The sequence below is a fragment of the Platichthys flesus genome, chromosome 2 (assembly GCF_949316205.1).
Source record: "Platichthys flesus chromosome 2, fPlaFle2.1, whole genome shotgun sequence".
NCBI classification, from domain to species: Eukaryota; Metazoa; Chordata; class Actinopteri; order Pleuronectiformes; family Pleuronectidae; genus Platichthys; species Platichthys flesus.
The window spans coordinates 15,266,080-15,282,404 of NC_084946.1; the positions used below are offsets into that span (position 1 = coordinate 15,266,080).

The 16,325-nt window shown below is 39.8% G+C and overlaps 1 protein-coding gene across 1 annotated transcript; it reads right to left on the reverse strand.

Moving 5' to 3' along the window:
- Positions 1-1,409: 1,409 nt before the first annotated feature.
- LOC133966103 (protein transport protein Sec61 subunit alpha-like) lies at positions 1,410-7,111 on the reverse strand. The gene is made up of 12 exons (XM_062400863.1): positions 6,980-7,111; positions 6,256-6,323; positions 6,070-6,135; positions 5,356-5,434; positions 5,143-5,274; positions 4,957-5,066; positions 4,451-4,604; positions 4,160-4,320; positions 3,818-4,015; positions 3,463-3,654; positions 3,296-3,372; positions 1,410-2,550 (listed from the first exon to the last, which is right to left on the reverse strand). Exons 1-12 carry the CDS (start codon positions 6,984-6,986, stop codon positions 2,364-2,366), a joined length of 1,431 nt encoding a protein of 476 aa, XP_062256847.1. The 5' UTR covers positions 6,987-7,111; the 3' UTR covers positions 1,410-2,363.
- Positions 7,112-16,325: the final 9,214 nt, after the last annotated feature.

Here is a 16,325-nt window from a genome sequence, read left to right on the forward strand (position 1 = left end):
CAGGGGGGCCGAATCCTTGAAACATGGCAAGGGGCTAATATAAACATACACTGCTTTTGTTTTTTACTGTGACAAGTCGATAGCCAAAATGTGAGTTGCTGTTTAATATATACATTTCTTCTCTATTTTCTAAGCTTTTTGTTTTTGTGTCTCACTTACCATTCCGATGTATAGGCTGGAAAGCTTAAGGAGACAGAGCCTTCTTAAGATTCATCTTAAAAGCTTATGATGTATATTGGTTTTATTGTCGTTATAATTATTTGTTCTTATTGAAATTGTTTGAGTTTCATGTTGTTTCACTTTCTTCTTCTCTTTGGGTTTCCGGTGACGTTCTTTGGCGCACTGCTTCCTCCCACAGGGCAATCCAGTCACAACAGTCTTTCAAAGATGATATGGAAAGCAGATTTCTTTTTTTTATGTGCAGCTCCTTTCTTGCAATATTATGTTTTTAGTTCAACAGTTTCTTTGAGAAATTGTAGCACAGGGTATTCTTGAAAAGAGGCATTTACATTATTAATAGCTCCTGATATAAATACAATATTTATATTTATACTGAGAATAAGAAGGAAAAATGTAGAGGGATCCAAAACAATAAGCTTGTCACCAATGTTTTTAGAAATGTTCAGTTTAGACATGCTACTTAACATTATTTTCATTATTAATTAATCAGATGATTATCTATCCAAGTACATGTTAGGTCTATAAAATGTCAGAAACTAGAGTGAAGGTCAAGTAAACACCCTAAAATCTCCTGTTATTCCAAAAGTTTGACACCCACAGATAATCAAATACTGTCAAATATGACAAAGAGAAGCATTGAAGGTCTTGGTATTCAAGGAGTTAGATCCAGCTAACGCTCAACATCATCGCTTTAAAAAATGACTAACAATTCTGAATCTAAATATATTTGCTAGTTAATTCAATTGAATCAAATTGATTACCACTCCAGATCAATTCAGAGGCAGGGGAATATAATCTTCAATACTGTGATATTTAAAAAAGAAATCACAGGATACATGATAAAAACATTAACTTTTCACTCAAATGACTCCTGAATTTCACAAAAATGTGTTATCATGTACTTCAGATCACAATTAATGGGACAACAATATACATATTGAAATAAAATACCAGATGTAATTCAATTGTGATCACGGGACAAATAGTTTTTTTAAATATTGTCTATTTGTTGTGCCCAAATTCAAAGCTGACCTATTGTATTGAGTCCAATAGCACAATAAATCAAATGTTATTCTAAAGTCAAAGAACATAAAGTACCTTAAAGTATTTTGAGCCGTGTTCAACAGAGCCTGGAGACACCAAAATGTGTCTAGGTATCAACTGCTTCAGTGTAATAGGAGACACAACTTAAGCAACATATCATAAGTAAAAGTCTTGATCCACAAATATGTTTTTATATAAGTTTGTTCTGAAATGTGTTTATTTTTTACATATTCAAAAGATTTTATCTTACACTTAATACGAACTCAACATTTTTTCAATGCATGGCCTATGTACAGAAATAATAATATGTTGCGTCAGAAAAAGTGATTAATTAAAGAATGCTTAAAGCAAACAATTAAAAATCAAAACAAAACATGGGTAACAAGAGTGAATGTGACGTGTGTTAATACTGTAGCTCCCTGGAAATGCCATACATTAAGACTGAGTGTTATTTTGAATGGTGCACAGTCATAAGATGAACAGTTCCATATGACAGCTGGAGCCCAATATGAGCTTCACATCCTCTCCTTACAAGACCCTGCTCAAATAAAACCTAAAACAGAGTCACAGAAAAATGTACAGTACACAACTTAGAGTCTTGACAGTTCAGCTTCTCTTCCACACTTTTACCTGAATGACAGGTCAAGAGAGAAATAAAATAAAGTTGAGAGTAAAAGTGAAAAGTAAATTAACATGAAGCAGATGGAAGCATGGCTTGTACACACACAGCAGGCAGTTGATCAACATCCTCCAAGTCGAGTGTGCCTGCATACTGAAGCGCTCACGTCAATCTGAAATAAGAACCAAACTCCCACAGGACTTCATTTGATACCCAGATGAAGCCTTTACAAGAAACATGGAGGGCTTTGATCTGGAGTCAGTTGGAAAACCTGTTGAAATACAACTGAAATGTCTGTTTTTTTTTGTTGAGAAGATACGTTGGAAGATATGTAAAGGGAGCAACAAGCTGTGGAGTTGTACCAACGTCCTGTTTCAACCAAGATTCCTAAGCAGGTTCCTCAAGCACCATCCTGAAACTAGATAGCTGAGGATGGAGGTGCTTCACATGGATGAAAAATATATTGCAAGGTTGATGGTCCGAATAAAAAGTTGGTTGAAGGTGGAGGATATTGGCTTTTCTACAAGAACAGGGCCCCCATGCTGCCCATTTCGCTCTGTTCTTTAACAAAGATCTCAAAGTACTGATAGATGATAGTGACGGCCAGCAGGATACCGGTGCCAGAACCAATGGCTCCGAGGAAATCCGCCATCACCGATAAACCACCGATACACAGTCCACCAAAGGCAGCAGCCGTAGGAATGTACCTAGAACGCAACAACAGGAGAGTGACAATATTAATACAGAACATTTTCTTGTAGAAAGGCTATTTAATACATTTCTGATGATTGTGATTGACCTTTTGGTATTACTAGAGTCCTTGCTGAGAGTTAAATGAGGACAGCCTCATGTCTGTCTGTTAAATATATAAATAAATAGAGAAATAGTAATCCTGGACAAAAGCAGTTTCCAAAATATTGAACTATTCCTTTAAATTGTGTAGATTCACACCCAATTGAGGAATTTGCAGAGACCTTAGGAAACATCAGTTATAAGAAAAGTAGTTGCATTCTTGGAATGGTGCACTACCCCGAATTAGCTTGTAAATCAAGTTTGACATTTTTACACATGGCTCTCAAACAACAAACTAAATCTTGTAGAAGATAATTTCAAGGAAAAATCCCATCATCCAATTTAATATTTACAACCATGCCGTAAATAAATATAATATTTAATAAATAGATAAAATAAGTTACATGATTCATGATGATGGTGAAGGTGTGATGGATCTGTGTATTGTGTTGAACTATTGTCTGCAAAGCAAAGGCTTCTCCGTGAACGGTTTTATTGTACTCTATTAACTTATTGAGACAGAGGATTAGATCATGTAGATTCATGATGATGGCTTATAACCATTCTAGCTGATACATTTGTTCCATGTGTGGTTAATGCAGCTAATGAGGTGTGTAAACGAAAAGCAAAAATAAATGTGTACAAGACTTTGGATTTTACCTGTTCAGTTCATGCACCATGGAGGTTTCTCTGTGTCCCCTCATCACCATCTGCTGCTCCTTCAGCTGTTTTGCCACCTAGTTGAACATAAAGACCAGAGCTTTGAAGCAGTCGGTTTGGAATGGACTGTTAACACCATCAACAATTCAGTAAGATCTACAACTTACATCTTTAGCAGATGAGCCAGAGACTTCAATCCAGGTTTTAGAGAAAAATGCACATGAGCCGAGCATGAAGACGATGTAGATGACCGCGTGAACCGGGTCGTCTAGAACTGAGCCGAACGACTCTGGTGGGGAGAGGTAGTAACAGAGACCAGCCACAGGATAGGCACGGGCTGGGCCACCTGACGTTGCGTCCTATAAACATGAGCAGATAAAAGAAAAACATGCTTTTATGGGCAGAATATGAGGTCACGGAAGCTAGTAACTCTAAGATATTGTCAAGTAATTATGGAGAGTCATTCTTTTAAGAAACTGAACAGAAACTTGTGTAAAAAGCTCAGATTAAATGTATACTTACAGACCAAGTTCCAAGCAAATTAACCAGGAAATTGCCACTAAAACGCGTCGAGAGCATCTGGGAGATAACGTACAAGTTGGAGACCAGAGCAGACTGCAGGATGATGGGTATGTTGGAGGTGTAGAAGAGCTTGATGGGGTAGGTGTTGTACTGGCCACGGTAGCGAGCGGACTTGATGGGCAGATCCACCCTGAATCCCTATGACAAAAGGAAAATGTGTAGGAGAGCAGTGAATAACTGAACCATGAGTATGTCCTGAATATGTTACTAAATTCTTCACCTTTTAAAAAAACGGAAGCAGGTTTATAGTGAAGTAGCACAAAAGATAAATCAGTGACTCACCTGAAAGTATATCACTACAGCAAAGACAAATACGGTGGCGAGGAGGTTCATGAGGTTTGGCAGGTTTTGTCTGTAGAACGCCTCTCTCAGAGCGCGCACTTTGTCTGTACGAGTCGCCAGCAGGTGGAAAAGAGCAATTATTGCTCCCTCGAACTCGGTGCCTAGAAAACACAAAAAGTCACAAACGAGAGTCACATTTTTGCAGATTGCAGTATAGCAGCAGGATTGCATTAATGACTAGGATGGCTTTTTAATATCACACATATAAACAACCACATTGTGGCCTGTTACCTCTTCCAGTGTTCACAGTCGTGGGGCTGAAGGCCTTCCAGACGATCGTCTCACAGATGTTGGTGGCAATGAACAGTGAGATTCCTGAACCAAGACCGTAACCCTTTTGGAGCAACTCATCCAGCAGCAGCACAATGAGCCCAGCTACAAACAGCTGAAGAAGAAGACACCATAGATACAGTCAGTCGGTAAAGAAACAGTCACGTGAAACTGTTTCACTTATCCATTTATTCACTTTGTTTGGAGCCGCTGATTCTGAGAACCATTTGTTCTAATAACTGTATATAATATATGCCCCTTAAAGGCAAACAAAGTTATACTGGAACATATTTTACTTTGTGAGTTAAGTCAATTTATCGAACATTTGGGAAACACAAGCTGAACTGATCTAAGCTAACATAATTTGAAAAAGACAAAACGAAAATCAGTCATGATCTAAATCTTAGTTTTTTACTGCGCTGTTGTCACATTATAATATTTTTATTTGAAATGCATAAGATTCTCACCTGAATGATGATGAGCAGACAGATTCCAGCTCCCATCTCTGAGGGATCTCCATACATGCCGGTCATTACATATACGATGGCCTGACCAATGGTGATGATCATTCCAAACACTGAAAATCATTTACTAACATTAGTCCATGAATTTCATAGTAAAAACAAGCTTTTACAAATGATTAGTATATGTACATTTCTGAGCTCCATTGAAGAGGGCTCTGTCCTTTGGTGTGTCTCCGACTTCGATGATCTTAGCTCCGGCCAGTAGCTGCATGATCAGGCCCGAGGTGACAATAGGCGAGATACCCAGCTCCATCAGCGTACCTGCAGGGAGATATGTGAGTTAGTTCAGCAGGAGGAAAGACGTGCATTTTATATTTTATTCTGCTGTTAGCTGAAATATACCTCTGTTGGAGGCCAGAATTACTCTCATCCAGTAGAAGGGATCCGCGGAGTCTGAGGACATGATCCCAAAGAGAGGGATCTGGAGGAAAACAGTGTAAGTCATATTTACAACAATTTATTTAAAAAGATGCCATGAAAGAAAACTCGACTGTACGTGATATTTCAGTTTGGATAGTTTGACTATTGTGCAGACACAGACGTCATTCTCATAATGTGCGTTTCCAATTTCACTACAGTTTATTAGCTACACTGTTATTAAACAGCTAATCAATATTGTCAGAAAAGCAACAGTTAATTCATTAAATGTATCAAAAGCATCAGACATTCCTAGTTGACACTTAGAAAACAGTCTTTTTTCTCAGTTACCTATCACCCCAAATCGACTTTTACGTTTTTCGTCTGATAGAAACAATTTACTCATTTAAGACAATTTATAAAGTGGTTTTCTTGTATCAATGACCCAAATCAAGGAATAATTTGATTGCCCTTAATCAGATTGTAGGACAATTAGGATGAAACATGCTAAATAAACACCATAGATTAAGAGAGAATAGTCAATCATAAGTCTGTCAAACACTTGGTGGTGACATAACATGATTGAATCACTCAGGTGTTACAGTCAATGATTCAATTGTTTTTCTATTCAAAGGCATCACACAAGTGAAGATGACTGAGGCAAGATACTATGGAGGAATGAGGGATGGTGACACTTACCTGGCAACACACCAGGAATATGAAGAGAGTGATGGCAGTCCATAATACCTTCTCTCTGAACTGGATCTGTCGGTCAAGCACATTACCACAAGTTTATCCTGCAGCTAAAGCAAAGCCAGCATAAAGTTAAAACTAAATGCACTGCTATAAAAGAATAAAACGTGGATGCGATTAAAAAATACTCACTTTTCGTTCGGGTTTCTGGATCTCTGGCAGCACGGCACAGAAAGGCTTTATCACCTCTAGGAATTTGACTGGAAACAAGCAGAGATGAGAGTTAAACGTGGAAATAATAGCTGGTCGTCAGGAGGACGTGGCAGTGAATGGGGGGGCGGACTCATGTCCAATTCGATTTTTCACAAATCAAAACCGAAGAGATTTAACGCCGCACAGTGGGTTTTTGTATCATAATGTCCACTGTTGATCTTCTGGCTCTTTACATTACACTTGTGACGTGTTGACAGAGAAGAGCAGGCAGACGATTTCAATCCCGAGCTCGAGACAATACCGGCGCTGTTGTGCGTCGTCATCACTAGACTGTCAATGTCTTTGAATGAGAGGCTAGCTGGTTAGCTCGCAAGCTAGCTTACGAGACGTGTCCAGACGCCAGCGGGGAACAAAATCAAACACAATCCCACTACAATCAAGAAACTCGGTTAACAGGAATACAACCCAGCCTTCACCTAATTCACAAAGGTCTCCTGATCGGAAATGGCTCACAATACTAGCACAAAGGCAAATGTTCAGAAAGCTAGTTAGCAACTCAAGCTAGCCGCCTGCTACTCCACAGCCAGCGCTCACACCGTTAGCGAACCAAGTAGTTAAAACAGCCCTAATCCGTGGTTTGGGTTATTGTAGAATAAGCTGTGGTTTCCAGTGTCACACAGGAGGAGTGAGAGGAGATACTCACTGCCCATGATGTGTCTGTAGGCTCCACAGCGTCCACAGGTCGGCTCCTTCTACTCCTGCTGCTCCTGCTGCTGCTGCTTCAATGAGCCACAGTCAATGTGAGGCTCGTCAGGCAGCAGCACGAGAGAGGAGGGGAAACTTTAGAGACACGTCACCACTACACGCATCTCCCCCTGAGCTGTTAAACACACAGCGGCTCCACCGGCAGGACGTCTGAAGAGGCAAACACACAATATGAGAGTCAAACACAATATGAGAGGCAAACACAATATGAGAGTCAAACACAATATGAGAGTCAAATACAAAATGAGAGTCAAATATAAGAGTCAAATAAAATAAAAGAGGATAAAGGCTTCACTTCTTGCGTCTGTTACGCAACGTCGATCCGTGGGAGAAAAAAGGAGAAAATTGTATGTAAATCAAATGCTAGTTGTAAAACAATTCTTTGTTCCTGTCGCCAGTAGGTGGCACCATCACTATCATTTCACACAGACAGAATAGATCTTTTCTAGTAGGGGCCCTACTAGAACAGATCTATTGTAGCGTGAGCAGATTGGTAGCGTGAGCAGATTGGTGCCATGGCGAATCAGTAGGTGGCGCTATGTCCCTGAATCAATATTGACAAATAGAGCCGTTCATGCTTGGACTCTGATCATGTGACAGAAGTTTGGTGGTGATAGGACAATGCACAGTGGAGTTATGACAACATCGTCTCCTTTGGCGAAGGATGAACCTTCGCCGCACCACAATGTTTACACATGGTTTGAGGAAATGTCACAATTATCACCATGATCCTATGACTGGTCTCAAATACAAAAAAATACAATAGGGCCTCCCACCGTCAGTGATCGGGCCCTAATTAAAAACGGGAGCATGTACCCTGAATGGGGTTGTCTTATTTGTACCTGTACCTTGACGAGCCCTGTTTAAAAATCGATTTTTTTTTATATTACTACTACTGTTAATATTTTGCTTACATTGTACATATTATACCTATACTTCTAAATTCCTTTTTTTAAGTTATCAGATAAAGCCTATTACATTAAATATATACCTGTGTCCACCAGAGAGCAGCAGTGACCTATTAAATATACCTCAAGAATTGCAGCCTCTGAAAACTGAGACTGAGACTGAGCTTCTGAAGCTGAACTGTCAACAAACACATCAGACATCAGTTTTACTACAGTAACACGATCACTTCACACACACACACACACACACACACACTCACACACATTGAAAGGAAGTGGGATGTAATGGTGATGTGAGTTGATGTGCACGGATATAAATTTAATATTCTATGAACAACTTGCGTAAACATCATGATCAAATAGTGTCTCATTCAGAATAGGGGGAAACAATCTGAATATTGCTGATCATGTGAACATGGAGTCTCTGGGTTTATCTATGAACTGTTAATACATTGTTTATAAGCCTTTTATCCAGCAGACATTTAACACACGTCACAGTGGGTCCAAGTGTTCCTAAAAATAATAACAAAGTGGTGATCGAGAGTCTCAGTTATCAATGTTTATATTCAAATGTGTGCTTCATGTCGAAATAGCTTGTGCTGAACATGGAATGAAATGAACTTCTACTCCCCCACTGACCACTATTCATAAGCATTTTAAAATGTGACAGGTAATCTGCAATCCAAAGGAGGAAAAACTGAATCCCCTCTGATAATGAAGCTTTGGTACAGCATTTATCTCACAGTCGAAAATGAGGGATGTAGCAGAAGTAGCTCGGTTCTTTTGAGAACAAAGGGGCCTGAAGTGTTGAGGAGCGAGGGATGAGATAAGTGAGAATAAAACCTTATCTAAGCTTCTGTGTGTTGACATGGAAGCACCTTATTTGGTTGTCACACTTCAGGACAGAGTGCATGAAGCCTTTTCTGCAAAACAAATCCAGCATTTGGAACCTCTGGGCATCCTTTGGGTTTTTTCGGGACATCGAGTCTAAAAGCGTAACAGGCAACTTTGAAGTTCAAATGCCCCGAGGCTAGCAATGGAAAATACAGAACAACAGATGTGCGTGTAAGTGTGTTTCTGGTCACTTTCCTATATTTAAAATCATTGTAAAGAGAACACTTGATAACTGCAATTAAAACAAGACTCAAGACAAATGTAACTACATACAAGAGCTATATTGCTCGATTGGTGTTGTTGTAGTATACTAATTTTAATAACGTCTAAATTCACTGAAACATGTCACAGACATATGACATATTCAATATAGAAAATATGTCTGCTTCCACATCTTGGAAATGCAGTGTTAATTGAGCTAATGTAATGGTTACTGCATCCTTAAAGAGACCAGCCGGCCTAATGAAAACTATTAAAAGTCAATATGTGCATTTCCAAAATGTGAAACATTTCTTGTATTCTTCCCTTAATTTTATACTTGATGCCCTTTCTCACAATTCAGCTAAAGGGATTGAAGAGAACAGGATGGAGAGAAACATGATGAATAACAGAAGACAAAAGGAGTTTAGTTGTCTAAACCTGCGCTACGATTGGTTTGAGGTTAGTTTACGTAATGTCGTGGTAATTATGACATTTTAGACACGTGTCTGTATCTAGTTCCTGTGGCTTCTTTTCCTCAATGTGTGCACAAAAAAGTGGCAGCTAGTGTTACATAAGAGTCCTCGCTTCCTCTGTACTGTGAGGGGGTGCCAATGTTTTATTAACCTCCTGCTTCTTTTCTCACATTCATCTTTACCCTTGTCTGATGCAACACAGAACTATTCCAATCTCTTGCTCTCTTTGTTCTGACTATGGAATGTAACTGGATCCTGAAGTAGGAATGTCAGGGGCTCTTTAAAGGCCACAGTTACAGGCCTTTACTGTTAGAGGATAATACTAGGTTCTTTACTACTCTTCCATTTCCCATCCCCACGCAGTTGTCACTGGTGGTTCTTGGAGGGGTGGGGGGAACAGTGGAAGCATCAACACAAAGGGAGTGGGTGGGAGTGAGGAGTCACAAGATTACCATGAGGTTGAGTAGTGTGAGTCACTCCATGCTCAGCTGTTTGATACCACCACTCCTGGTTTCCATTGCCACTCTGCCACTCGTCTGTCACCATAGAATTGACTTCATTGACTCTTGTGTCTTGTCTTCATATTTTCTTATATCTTACAAATCTTTATTATCATTTTGAGCGTACTGTGAATTATTTGATTGAAATTCAGTTTCGTTTGCATGGGGCTAAATCCCAACATACTATACATTATCTCATGGCACTTTGCGTAGTATGGTCGAGACCTTACAATATTATAGAGAAACCCAACAGTTTCCTCTGTTGGCATACTGACCTTGAACAGAGTCAAGGTCGTCGGCCAGCTCCCTTGACCGTTGGGTTAAGGGGGGAGAAATGTGGTAGAGAAAAGAGAGAGCCGGGAGAAAAGAGAGAGAGACCTGGAAAACTTGTGTAACTGTCAGTCTGGTTGTTGAAGTGATAATAATGATGCAATAATGTCCTTACTAACAACAACAGCAACTAGAAGGTAACTTGGACAGTGGATCCTTTAGCCAAGACTTGCACAAAAGTAAGAAAGTGAGTCAGCAGGTCCTCTCTGTTTAAATCAGTCGAGTAAGTTTGCTCCCACGGCCTTACAGGGTTAATGGAGACCGGCATGGCTCTTCTGCTTGAAATAAACATGGTGGCTTTACATTCGTCACATCCTATATCAAGGGAAAGTCTCTAAAAGTAAAGCTGCATTTAGTAGCGTATATGCACTAATGTTATCATGCTAACATATTGACAAAGTTAACCTGCTGATTTTTAGCAGGTTTAATGTTTGCTTTGCCTTCTATCTTGCTTCAGCATTTGAGCAAGCTAACTTTTTCGAATTAATACAGAGTATTATTTATATAAACCTAACCAAAGTTTTGTTAGGTTGCAATTCTAATAATCTATCTAGTAGATATTTCAGGCTGAACCAAAGTGAAGAACTGACGAACACAGCAATCCCTTGAGAATTTACAGAAGGAGAGGAAGGAAGCAGTCTGACAAAGATAAAGAAAAATGTGACATGCAATGTCCAAGTTTGAGATAAGCCTTGTAAATAATAGCACTTTTAAATCCCCACGGAGTGTGTGTGTGTGTGTGAGAGTGTTTTTCTTTGTCGCTCTGCTTATCTCACCAGGACAGCTGGGCCTCAATGTAACTGTCTTATGTAACGTGTTAAAGGTTCCCTGACTTCTACACTCTTCTCATAAACACGACAGTCAAATGAACCCAGGGGAGATGTGTATTCTCTTGCTAGATGTAAACAAATGGTCAAATCTCTTTGAAGTCATGCTGTTGGTTAGGGTTTTATAATAACTCAAATGGCACTCAGCCAAGGTCGAACAGCCCCCTTAAATTCAATCAAGATGCACCAAATTCACACACTCATGGATATGAGTCCTCTTTAAATGCCAGAAAAACATCAAGAGCCATGAATTACTCCCAAGTGTAAAAAGAATAAACCAAAAAAAACGCTCTATGGCAATGTTGGAAAAAATATAATGCTAGAACAACCTTCTAAAAATCAATTCAGTAGTGTTGAAAAACCAATAAAAAAACCTACCTAGTGTAACCAACCAACTAACCAACCAACCAACCGGCCAAACCAACCAATCCAACCAGCCAGACCCAACCAAACTAACCAACCAGCCAAACCATTAACCAACCAACCAACCAAACAGCCAGACCAGTCAAACCAACCAACCAAACCAACAAACCAGCCAGACCAACTAGCCAGACCAAACTAAACTAACCAACCAACCAGTCAAACCAACCAATCCAACTAGCCAGACCAAACTAAACTAACCAACCAACCAGCCAAACCAGTCAAACCAACCAGCCAAACCAACCAACCAGCCAGACCAAACTAACTAACCAACCAGCCAAACCAAACTAGCCAACCAACCAATCTAACCAGCCAGACCAAAGCAAACTAACCAACCAGCCAAACCAAACTAACCAACCAACCAACCAGCCAAACCAATCAAACCAACCAGCCAAACCAACCAACCAGCCAGACCAAACTAACTAACCAACCAGCCAAACCAAACTAACCAACCAACCAGCCAGACCAGTCAAACCAACCATCCAAACCAACACACCAGCCAGACCAACTAGCCAGACCAAACCAAACTAACCAACCAGCCAAACCAAACTAACCAACCAACCAGCCAAACCAGTCAAACCAACCAATCCATCTAGCCAGACCAAACTAAACTAACCAACCAACCAGCCAGACCAGTCAAACCAACCAGCAAACCCAACAGACCAGCCAGACTAAACTAATTTACCAACCAGCAAAGCCAAACTGACCAACCAACCAACCAGCAAAACCAATCTAACCAACCAGCCAACCTGCCAAACCAAACCAGACCAAACTAAACAACCGACCAACAACAATCTAGTGAAAACAGTAATGATTTAACTGAATACATCTAAATAGCTTCTATGATCTCTGTATTTATTGCACGAAAAGACTCTGGTGTCAGGGTCATAGACTGTAAATAGGTCATGGCATGAATGAGGTGGAAAATGTTTGTGAGGAGGATCAATGGAGCCAGAGAACCAATACAGTCCCAACAGAGAATGTGGTGAGACAAACAACAACATAACCCCGTCCGGATTTAACCGCTCTTTACCGGTCTGTCATCAAGCTTAATCCAGATTATTCCAGACTACTGACTGTACACTCAGCTTTCTCAGCCTGTCTTGTCCTGTCTGGGTTATTTATACTGCACATACTCATACGCCTCACTGTGTATGACCAGGGGGAGCTTCAGTGTGCAAGATTAACAAAGATTTACAAAGTCACACAGACACACATACCATGCCTTTACATCCTCACTCACGCTCACATAAAGTTCTCAGAATTTTTTTTCTCCACAGTGGATATCATTAGTTTGACATTGCGATTGGAAATCAGTCCCAAAGGTAATGGGAGCTGTCAGTACCAGACATTTAATTTCCTCTGAATACTTGTGGACTGCCTAAAATATATACTATTACAGGTAACTTCCCATTTAACCACCAATGACATTTATGATACTATCAAATGAATGCATCTATCAAGCTGATATAATTCAGTTGACTAACTGTGACATCAAATTAAATGATTGTATGCTGATGTGACTGGGGCACATTTTTTTTTTTTTTGCCTCAATCATCTCCTCATGATGATGGCCGCCTCTGGTAAAATCGGCTACATCCTCAGTTGAACAGATCATGGTATTCTACCCCTGTAGAATAATAGCCTATATTATTAGTGTGACTTAGGAAATTTTACTAGCTTTTCAAGATGGGAGGTGCATCAAATAGAACGAAAAGTTATTTCCATGATTCAGGACCCATCCCCTATTGGTAAGTGATGAGGTTTACTATAATACGAATAGGCTAGGCTATAAATATTGCATAGTTATTCAGACTCTTTAGTCAGCATTTTAGTCACAAAATAGCTAGGTCCATGAAGCTATCATTTAGGAAACAGTGGAAAGGCTGCAGAATCTGTGGCTGTTACAAGTGATTGGCTTTCTGTTAACTCTTTTCTGCCTTTTCAAACAATATTTCAATCATATTTTTTCCACATTACATGATCTAATTAGGAAAGATTTGAATACCCTATAGTAATCTAACAGCTAGAAATTATGTGTATGACCAAAAAATTACAAAGGATCCTCTTTACAACAGCTTATGCACCCTTAGGGGTGATAAGACTGTACATGAAGACAGTGTCAGCAGGATCACTACAGCCACGGAGGTCGGAACAAAACATACAGCAACCAGCCTGATATGGACCTGGGCTTTTAGGACAGAGCACAGAGTGTTCAGGTTTATAGTGTTGTAAATTCTCCCTCTGATCAACTGTCACTTGATTCCTCCTGGTGGCTGTTGCTTGTTATCTGATCAATCTGTCGACCAGGGTTCAAAGAGGGATGCATAACCCGCTGTGACATCACACTCTTTAAACGTGTGACATGTCGTACAGCCCAGAGGTTTCACTTGCAACTGGGTAACAATTTCATTTCCTCTACAAGGACATCGGCTCGTGTTGAGTCTGAGCTGTAAGAAGTGAAAGAAGTTTGGGTTAACCCTTAAATTAAGTACACTCTGGCAAGCTAAGTGGTATCACAGAGGCTGCTTGGTTTTAATGGAACAATATTGCACTTGACCTCATAACTACCTGAGCGATGATAGTAACTATCAGATAACTTTACTCATGGTACAAAGTGCATTTCATTCACAAGCAATTTAAACATGAGAGAAAATATCTGATTCCTATGATTTTATAGAACCTAAAAAATTGAACTTATTCCGTTTTCCCTTGAGCCTTCCTAAAGGCTGTGATTAGACAAGCTCCGGTGATATGCTTCAGTAGAAATTTTAATAATTGCATTCGGCTGTGCCCCAGAGGGTAGAGTGGACAGTGCACCATGCAGCAAAAAGGTCAGTGGTTTGATCCCTTGCTGCAGTCATATGAGTTCTTGAAATTGCCCCTGATGGCAGTGTATGAATGATGTAATAGAAAGAGTGTTGCGTATAGAAGTGTATGTATATTGATGTGTGTTCATTTGAAATGTGCTGCAAATAGTAAAAGTGTTATATGAACAAAGACGATTTACAATTAATTTATTTATATGTTGGGATCAGTCATCACTTATTTGATAAACTTCATCCTTGGGTCTTTCTCTGTCAACTGTTTGATCCGTGGGTTAAAGTATTTGTTACTTAACATAAGCCCCTATACTTACTTCTGCTTTTTTGCAGTTATTTAAAGTTTTTTGTTTAAAGTTCATGTTCACTTCTCTGTTATTATTGCAGGTGTACTTGCTGCACTCACATTCAAATATGTTTCTTCCCTTTCACTGGTTAGTTTCTCTTAGAACCAACTTCCCTTTTACACCACGAGATGACATCCTGCAGAAGAAAGCCCTCCAAAGCCACTCAGACATGCATCTGAAAATACAACATGACAAACAGGCAAGAAATTCCATGACCTTTGAACTGTGACGAATTCCTTACTTTCTTACTCATAGCAAACACACTCGCTCCCAAGCACCTGCATGCCACGTACGCCTCGTGAACTGTGCACTCACGTGTTATCACAATAATGACAGCAGCTCTTGCATCATTACTCACACTTGCCTTAGTGATATTGAGGTCAATCAGGCTTCCTTTGAGCTTTCAGGACATTTCAAAACCACCACTTTGATCCAATAACATTCAGGTTGATCTCACTTGGAGCAAACCGGTGCGTGTTACACTGAGGTTTTCATCAGAGATTTTGGTGAAATGAAGCAAACCTTTTGATCCATCGAATACAAGAGGGAGCATGACCTTCATCATCACCATCATCCTAAATTAAGTTCTACACCAAGTGTCATTTAATTAGGTTATGAGAATATGTTTTAATGAGCAGTGAGGCCAACCCACTGCTGCACTGGGTCAGAAGTGCTAAAATTACTAATGTGGTTGCCATAGTTGTCTTTGTGAAAGATAAGTCCCCAAGGCGACTATCCTACACACTCTAACACTTTCATTATAGGGACTTGTTTTAAGGACCTCTGGATGGATTTGATTGTGATTTATCCAATCAAGCTCAGGAGGCAGATAAGATCCAACCATGTGCATGCATTTGCATCTCTGTGTTACAGCTTGTTTGGCCTATGGATGATTATGTTTGTAGCTGAAATTAATTAATCATGGTTAAGTCTGTTCTAGTTGTAAGGACAAGGTGGGGTTGTGATGTGTTGGGAGGATCTGGACCTGTAGTTTCTATCCTCAGAGGATCCTGCTCTTACCTGTCATTATAGTAACGAGCATCAAGTGAACAGCTCTTAGTACAGATCTGAAAACATGCAAGATGCACAGAGGACGCATTTGAGATCGGATCATTTAGACCCCAATCAGAGCTGTTCTGTCACACATTCTTGCAGCTGTGTGTAAGAAAATGCATCCTGGGCCATCTGCCACAACATCAACGTACATCAACTGTCCCGGAGATAGCAGGGCCGGGATGCGTCATGTTGTCAGGTTGTGCATCTGTCTCATTCTTCTGAACAAGATATCTGAAGAACAACTTGAGGTAACTTCTAAAAAATTGGCACAAATGTTTTGAACCAACCACTTTTAAGTGATCAAAGGTCAGATCAAGGTCTTACAAGCCCTGTTATTGGGCTTGCAAATGCATTAACTTAAGAATACCTTGAAGGAATTTCTTCAAATCTGGTCAAATGCTCACTTAGACTCACAGATCAACTGATTGGATTTCAGATGTTATAGGTAAAGGTCATGGTGACTAAATACTATTGTAATCTAACACCTTGAGGTACTGAAACTGCTC

What these genes read in the sequence shown, in the direction of transcription:
- LOC133966103 (XM_062400863.1), bottom strand. An exon ending in GACTGTGAACACTGGAAGAG is followed by an intron (nt 4,321 to 4,450) that starts GTAACAGGCCAC and finishes TGTGTTTTCTAG; the next exon opens with GCACCGAGTTCGAGGGAGCA. An exon ending in ATGGTGCATGAACTGAACAG is followed by an intron (nt 2,551 to 3,295) that starts GTAAAATCCAAA and finishes GTTGCGTTCTAG; the next exon opens with GTACATTCCTACGGCTGCTG.